The 8,392-nt window shown below is 34.5% G+C and overlaps 1 protein-coding gene across 2 annotated transcripts; it reads right to left on the bottom strand.

Moving 5' to 3' along the window:
* Positions 1-667: 667 nt before the first annotated feature.
* Positions 668-4,617, bottom strand: LOC132185301 (G-type lectin S-receptor-like serine/threonine-protein kinase At4g27290). 2 transcript variants are annotated; one of them, XM_088513706.1, is made up of 7 exons: positions 3,262-4,604; positions 3,060-3,161; positions 2,403-2,623; positions 2,080-2,290; positions 1,744-1,981; positions 1,441-1,588; positions 668-1,306 (listed from the first exon to the last, which is right to left on the bottom strand). In XM_088513706.1, the coding sequence occupies exons 1-7, from the start codon at positions 4,559-4,561 to the stop codon at positions 998-1,000; spliced, it is 2,529 nt and encodes an 842-aa protein (XP_088369832.1). In that variant the 5' UTR covers positions 4,562-4,604; the 3' UTR covers positions 668-997. The 2 variants fall into 2 exon arrangements, with proteins under 2 accessions (XP_088369832.1, XP_088369833.1); XM_088513707.1 differs by lacking the exon at positions 1,441-1,588 and having other exon boundaries at positions 1,241-1,306; positions 3,262-4,617.
* Between the last annotated feature and the right edge of the window lie 3,775 nt (positions 4,618-8,392).

Below are 8,392 nucleotides of genomic sequence, written 5' to 3'. Positions count from 1 at the left end.
AAATAAGCATAAGAAAGAATGAATGAGATGATATGATATAAAAATAAAACTATTTTTAAATGTTTTATATTTTAATTTATTTGTTAATGCTTTTATTTAGTTTTTACTTTTTTTTTTTAAAAAAAAAAGGTTATTCTAAAAACCGTTGCCAAACTCGTGAGTCATTATCTTTATATTTTTCTTCTTTTCTATTTTGCATGATTACGGAATTATCTTTATATATATTTTTCTTATTATCTTTATATTTCCAAAGATTGTGGACCATATGCCAAAATATTTGTTTTATTATGAGAAAGACGTGTTATACAATTATCACCACAATATGGTCTAATCTTCGTCGATCACCTTGATTCAATGTTCACTCGAGAATTAGCTAGAGAGGCAATTTCATGGGTGATTGGAGATCTTTTTCCTTTTTGTTTTTTTCATCATCAAAAAATTTTTAATGTTGAGAGATTTTGAAGAGTCAAGTTGTTAAGTCTTCCTAATGCAACTGGTCAATGGAGAAGATGGGAAGGAAAATCCCTCACCTCATTAGTAGATATTTCTTATGTTCACAAGTATAGTTTTTATGTGTAGTTGAGTTAGTCATAATTTGGGTTTAAAATATTAAGTCGATGTATGATTGAATTAGCTGTTAACATTCCGTCTCTTACATGAATAAACATGAAAAGAAATAAGCCAAGATTTCAGATTTCAACCCTTTTAGGTAGCTACTGAGGGAGGGGAAGGAAATCAATAACCGATAATCTTTTAAAGAAACTTGAAGTTGTTGGCAACATTTATATCTATAGCCCTTAAAAATAAATAAATAAATAAAACATTTTTATCTATAGTATCATTGGCAACAAAACTAAAATGAGTGAACTAAGACAACATTTAGTGACAATTATGTAGCATATCAACATGCATCCAAATTAGGCTGAAAAGATTGCTTCTCCAACAATCAATCATCGGGCTTCTCCAAAAGATTGCTTTTCTTTCACATAGGAATCAATCATCGGGCTTCCATTGCTGAAATAGTTACACTATTTTTTGACCAATTTCCTGCACTGTCAACTATTGAATTTGGGTCCATCATATTTCGGCCTGTGGAAAACGCTGGTTGCTTAGGTGTAGGTAGAGGTGCATGTTCATTGCTAATCATTGAGATTACATCAGACATGGTAGGTCGATCAGTCGGGCTTTCTTGGACACAAAGAAGGCCAATGTTAATCAACCTCAACAGAATAGAAGTGAAAGTAGCATACCCTATTGTTGGCTCCATCAAGTCCAAACTTCGATCATCTCTCCACAACTCCCAAGCCTAGTTTCATTTCAAATAAGACAAAATTTAAGTAAAAAGTAATAGCATTTTAATTTATTAAAAAGTAATAGCATTTTAATTTAAAAGATTATTGTAGAACATGAGGAATTTGGAAGAGTATAAAAGCTACATACATATCTAAGAAGACTAAGTGACTCGTTGTTATAGAAGCTTGTGTTCTTCCTACCGCTCACAATCTCTAACACCAATACTCCAAAGCTAAACACATCAGACTTTATTGAGTACAAACCATCCATAGCATATTCGGGAGACATATAGCCACTACATTCCAAAATTTTGTAAATGAACCTATCAATAGCTTGCTCAATGAATTTAGCTAGGAATTGAAAGTACCAAGAGAATGTTACTTACTAAGCAAATGTAAAACAAGAGAAATTTAGCTTGCTCAATTAATGTAAAACAAGTTGCATACTTACTATGTTCCAACAATTCGGTTTGTGTTTGCCTGTGTTTCATTGCCTCCAACTATTCGAGCCATGCCAAAATCTGATATTTTTGGATTCATTTCACTATCCAAGAGAATGTTACTAGGTTTTAAATCTCTATGTATGATTCTTAACCTTGAATATTGATGGAGATAAAGAAGCCCTTGAGCAATCCCTTCAATAATGCGTATGCGTGTCTCCCAACCTAGCATCTTTTTCTTGGTTGGATCTATTTGAATAGTACAACCAAGGAAATTAGTGCTTAAGAGCCTTGAAACATATGAGAAAAAAATATATACACATATATATACATTAACGTGCACTTACCAAAAAGATAGAAGTCCAAACTTGTATTGGGCATGTACTCATATATTAATATCTTTTCATCTTGCTCAATACAACAACCTAATAGTCTGACAAGATTTCTATGCTGGAGTTTTGCAATTAGTATTGTCTCATTTCTGAACTCCTCAATACCTTGTCCAGATCTTTTTGAAAGCATCTTCACTGCAATTTCTTGCCCTCTGAGTAATTTTGCCTATGAAGAAGAACCAAAAGCTCTTTAAACTTTCATGAAGGTTTACCATTAATGTTGGTTTTCTTAATAGTGTTGAAAGCGCATTCATCAGGAAGAGGAAAATGTAACGTACCTTATACACAGGTCCAAAACCTCCTTCTCCAAGTTTATTCGCGGCTGAGAAATTATTTGTTGCAGCTAATACACTCTCATAACTAAATAGTGGCAACTCAGCATCCTTCTCTCTCTTCTTCACATTATTGTTGGTATTCATTTCATCATTGATTGCATGGATTTCAGCATCAAAATCAAATAATAGTAGATTATAACTTGAAGGGATCTCTCCTGTTTGATCTAGAATGATAAGAATTGGTCACTATACATGGAAATGTAGTGTTTGGTCATAGAAAAATTGAGGTGACATCATTAGGTTCACCAAAGTTCAACCACTATGAGCAATGCCAGTATATAAAGGTAATTTTATATAGTCATTTTCGCAAATAAGAACTAATAATTTAGGAATTCATTCCCATTTTAGTAAAATGACCAAATAACTGCAAAGCTCCTTCCCGAAGACATGGTGAAGTTTGTAGGAGGATCCCATCAAACTTAACCAATTACTAATGATACTATTTGCTTTTCATTGTTAGGCCATTAGAAAAGTTTGTTAAGTGACTTCCCTAAGAACTTTGAACTTTTGACAATTTTCTTGTCTTTGATTAAGGTAGACTTCCTTGTAATTTTTTTTAAGTGATTTTTATATACGGTTAGAATATTCACATGCACTTACCTTTCCGTTTGAGCCTTCCTTTGCATGAAAAGCAAATTGAGAGGCATAAGATAAGCCCTGTTGCAGGGACCAGCACAGCTACCCATACTTTCCATTTTTTGCCTGATTTTGATGAGAGTAATCACTATTAGCTAAACCATAAAAGAGAAATTAAGTATTAGTTCAAAAGGAAAGATAACTTAAATTTGTGTATATTTTTCACCTTGGGTACTTGGATACTCCGCAGCAGCAAGTCTGAGGTAGATATCTTGTCCAATCTCGCCACCATATGGAAGTTGCTGTAAGTTCAAAAGAGCTCCTTCCCATATCATACACCCACTCCTATTATAAGCATAAGCTGTGCAAGAACAATTTTCCATGCAAGCCAATTCACATCTGCTAGCATTCAAGGCCAAATTATATTCTTTCGAATAAACAGGCAATCGCATGTTTGATATTTTCATGAACCAATCTTTTTTGACATTAGCATGCGTATTATTCTCACATTGCAAAGGAGATTTCCTCACACAACCTCCTGACCAATCATTTAGTCTGGTGTCTTCCATCGAAAATGGTTTGAAACCTTTTACACACTCACAAGGATTTGAGGAATTGTCAGGGTATTTCACCACGCCAAATGCACCACACAAAGCGTAGACATCAGATAGGTTCCTCGGTCTAGACCAAAGTGTACTCCAAATTGAAAGGCTAAACAGCCACACCTGTCCCCTGATCTGCCCTGTTTGGTCAACCCGATAATTAGCAAGGTTAGAAGGATTTTGAAGAGAGTAAGTAAAATAACTCTCACTTTCATTTTTACTTGACACAATAGTGTAGTTGAAGATAATGCTCCTTTCAGAAAGTGTGCTGAGAGATGTTCCATCCCGAACTTCCGCATTCCAATAGATTTGAGATCTGTTCCACTCTAAGAAAAACTGATTGCTTCCATTTGGATTAAACCCGAAGGAGAACACACCAGGTGCTGGATCTTCTGAATTTTTCCATGAAATGAGCTTCTTGATCCCAAGCTTTGCACCTGGCAGCCATGTATCGGTTGGATGGTTGAAACTCTCCCAAAATATAGAAGACGTGTTCGATCTACCTCTCAAAACAAAATTTCCATCTTCACCAAGTACTGCTTCAGTTATATTTGACTGGGGAAATGTCAAATTTGTCGACCAAACTGGGATCTCGGAGGAACCTTCAAACAGGAGTAGATTGCCATTTTCTGAGAGATAAAGTCTTGAGGAAGATGGGTGAGACAAAGGGTTTTCTCTATTTGCTACCCAAACAATTTCCTCAGGAAACACTTTATACCATATGCCCAGGTAGATTTTTGATGAAGTTCCTGGTTTGAAGAAACCCAGCCCAAATTTGCTACCTTGAGATAATATGGTGTCGCTCTCTAAAAGAGAGTGACCTGGTGAAAGGGTATCACCAACTATGGAGAAGCATGCTCTGTAATAAGACATGATTAGAAGCAGAGCAAATAAGTGCCGTCGCTTCCTCGTCATGCTCCTCATATATCCCTCTGTAGAACTTGCTGTAACGCAGTTAATAATTACAGAAAAATGCTAGAAGAAAACTTGCTCCCTTTTTTTTCTAAGCAATACAGAAAGAAGGGGAAGGAGCAACAAACAAGAATTTAAGAAAATAATACCAATGAGAGCTACAGAAAGCATATTCATAAGAATTGTGAGCCGCATCCCATTTTGGAGCTAGATGAGCTCTCTGATTGGCTTGCCTTTGGACTTTTGAGGCTTCCCAAGGAACGCAGACAAAAAAGACTTGGGACTTTTTTTGTGACAAAGATCACCTCCAAAAGATCCTGGCCATTCCTTACAGATAACAAGTGGAAAACGCTAAGCTCTTTTTGTTGTAATTGTGTATTTCCAACACTTTTGTGTCAATATCAACTTGAGTCAAACTTTTATTTCTGCGTGATCGTAATTTCTGGCAGAATAGTAGTAGCCTCCCAGTGGCCTTGATTTTCCATAGATCGAAAGAATTTTGAGAAGGAAAGTTTGAAATAGATTTGAAAAATCTAATTGTCTCCGATCTACATCTAGATGGAGGTTGAATAGGTATTTACCAACAATATACAGAATTAAAAATCTTAAGCATGCAACAACACCAAATATATATAATAAAAAATGTTGTAAATCAAGAGACATATATTTGGTTATGAAGTGAATTTTTTTAAAGTAAAACCTTTATGAGGTAGCCAAACCTAAAAAATCATAAGTATGAGAGGTCTTAAAAAGTAAAATCACTCAAGGAGTTAGCCTTCGTTTGGTTCGCGGAATGTTTAGTCCATTGGAAAAGGATTAGCTATTACTGGGAATAGAAGAGTGTGGAATAGATTAACTATTCATATTCCTTTGTTTGGTTGTAAAGCTGGAATAGACCAGCTAATCATATTCCTTCGTTTGATATAATGTAATTTGTTGGCGAATGGAATCATATTGTGATCAAATTTCCTAAAATACCCTAATAATACAAATACAATTTATATTATTAAGGACTTTCATTCTTTTCTTTTCTTTTTTTTAAACATAAACAACTTTACTATAATTTCTTTTTCTTTCTTGTTTTTAATTATGTCAGGCATGTGGCCTTTTTTCTTTTTTTTTTTGCAATTATGCTACAAAATTATTTATATAAAAAAAATATAGTTGGAGAAAACATAATCAAACTCAATCTTGCAATCAAAAAAAAAATATAGTTGGAGAATGTACAGAGAATCAAAAGAAATCAAAAAACAGATTAAAATATATTTGTATTTTATAAAACCTTGCAGATTTTGTTTCTCCGTCAAAGAAAAAAAAAATGAGAAAAAAGAGATATGGAGAAACAGAATTAAAATAAAAGGTACATAAATAAAAAAAAAATAAAATAAAGAGAAACGGAGAGAAGAAAATCAAAGAGAAACGGTACTAAGAATCAAAAGAAATAAAAAAGCAGAATTAAAAAAATAAAAACTGAGAAACGGTAGAGAGAAGAAGGGAGACGGCATAGAAAAAAAAAATCGTTTGTACTTGCAGAAAAACTGTACCAGAAGAATCAGAGAGAAAATAGAAAGAGAGATAGAAAAAGAGAGAACGAAACATAGAGACTGAGAAAAAAGAAACGGAAATATATATATATATATATATATATATATATATATATATGACTTTGATTAATGACGACAAAAAGTCGTTGCTAAAGGTCTTTACACCGTCGATAGTGTTGAGTATGCACTTAATGACATCCCCACCATCGAAGTTGAAGTTAATCATATAGTTGATGGTATATGAAATTTTTTTTTTTTTTTTTTTTTTTGGTAACAAGCCTTCCTTCATTCAAACAAAGAGATTAAAGATATAACCAAAAAAAAATACAAGCTTACTAAAAATCCCAACCGGATAGATCTCAAAAAACGCAAATGAGATCATTAAGGAAATGAGTGATGTGAATATTGGCCGAGAAAACTCTTACCGCGGCGCATACTGGTGATGTATATAACAATCGGGATTCCGAATACTCCTATGAAACATCTAAACAAGCTTCCTAAAAAGCCATGGAGATTTAGATGAAAGGTAACTTCAACAATAAATTATATAAAATAATCATAATAATTTTTAGGAAAAACTTCACTTTGGCCCCCTGAACTTCCATCCGATTTTCCAAACTCCCCTGAACTTCCAAATCTCTTATTTTTGACCCCTAAACTTTCAATTATTCCCAATTAGAACAATTCCGTTAATTTTAACAGTTAAAAATACCCAAAAAAAAATGACCAAAATGTCATTGATTTTCATTTAAAAAAAAAAAAAAAAATTTTGGAAGTTGGAATTTTATACAAAAGTCAGAGGTATAAACGTCATGTAACGTTTAAAATCTGACGGAGGGATCTACATTGAGACACCACAAAAAAAACAAGGTTTAGCGACATGGTTATTTGGGGCATTTTTGGCCAAAAAAATGTCCCTATTGATTTCGCAACGCTTGATTAGGGGCACTTGGGACACGTCGGTTTTTATGGCGACTAGAATTTAAGATTGAGACGTTTTTTTTACTAAAGAGCGCCTCAAAAAGGGGATGTTTGGAACAAAGCGCCCCCTTTTTTAAAAGGGGGCGCTTAGTTGTGAAAAATGCCCCCTTTTTTAAATAGGGACGCTTCCTAGGCAAGCGCCCCCTTTTTTAAATGGGGGCGCTTCCTAGGCAAGCGCCTCCTTTTTTAAATGGGGGCGCTTTCTAGGCAAGCGCCCCCGTTTTTAAATGGGGGCGCTTCCCCTCATTCTAAAATTGGGGCGCTTGATTAGGAAGCGCCCCCGTTTTTAAATGGGGGCGCTTCCTAGGCAAACGCCCCCATTTAAAAAAGGGGGCGCTTCCTAATCAAGCGCCCCAATTTTAGAATGAGGTCGCTTCCTAGGCAAGCGCCCCCTTTTTTAAAAGGGGTCGCTTGCCTAGGAAGCGCCCATTTTTTAAATGGGGGCGCTTGCCTAGGAAGCGCCCCTTTTTTAAATGGGGGCACTTGCCTAGGAAGCGCCCTCATTATAAAAATGGAGCGCTCAGGTGGGCAAGGGGGCGCTTGCGTGTAAAGGGCCCCTATTTCTAATGGGAGCACTTCCACACCGCATAGCGCCTCCAATAATTAATATATAAAGAAAATATTTTTCCCATGCAATCCATATATATTTTTTTTATTCTCCTGATATACAATACGCAATACAATATTGTATTGCGTATTTTCTCCATAAATATTGAATTAATCCATAAATATTTTCTCCATTCATCAATCTCAAACAATCTTTTATATATATATATCTCACAATACATATTTAATCCATATATACAATCTCATATCTCATAAGACATCTAAATCCAAAATGATGATGTCATAAACACAAAGAGTACCACATCTTAAAGAGTTAACAAAAATTGTACCATACATATGAAATAAAATAACCAAAACGATATCATAAACACAAAGTGTACCACCTCTTAAAAGAGTTCACAAAAATTATATATTGCTCGTAAACGGCCAGTGTATTCTACATTCTCCATGACCTTGGCATAAGCGTCATCAGTTGCCCAATTTATTCATCCATGTGTCAAGCTTGAGCTTACTGCAATGTCTTGTGAACTCAGAGCCCTCATCTTCTCCTATATTTATATAGAATATGGAATAGTGTTACGCATGAACTAATCGACTCATAAAGACTTACAATATTATAGTGTTTTTGAAAAAATAAACACATGCATACACAAATTAAATATACAAGTTAATCACATACAACTTTGTCCTCAATGTCTGTATTGAGGAAACTGCTATGTTACATGGTGAAATGCTTAGAATTTAATTTTTT

Source organism: Corylus avellana, chromosome 2 (genome assembly GCF_965113065.1).
Source record: "Corylus avellana chromosome 2, dhCorAvel1.hap1.2, whole genome shotgun sequence".
NCBI classification, from domain to species: domain Eukaryota; kingdom Viridiplantae; phylum Streptophyta; class Magnoliopsida; order Fagales; family Betulaceae; genus Corylus; species Corylus avellana.
This window is presented reverse-complemented; position numbering and strand designations above follow the sequence as displayed.

Bases quoted from the DNA above. Each gene is read 5' to 3' on its own strand.
- LOC132185301 (XM_088513706.1), bottom strand. From the start codon at position 4,561: ATGAGGAGCATGACGAGGAAGCGACGGCACTTATTTGCTCTGCTTCTA. The intron at 2,291-2,402 runs GTACGTTACATT...TCTTCTTCATAG, and splicing joins GTTTTGGACCTGTGTATAAG to GCAAAATTACTCAGAGGGCA. The intron at 1,589-1,743 runs GTAAGTATGCAA...TTTGGAATGTAG, and splicing joins AACCGAATTGTTGGAACATA to TGGCTATATGTCTCCCGAAT.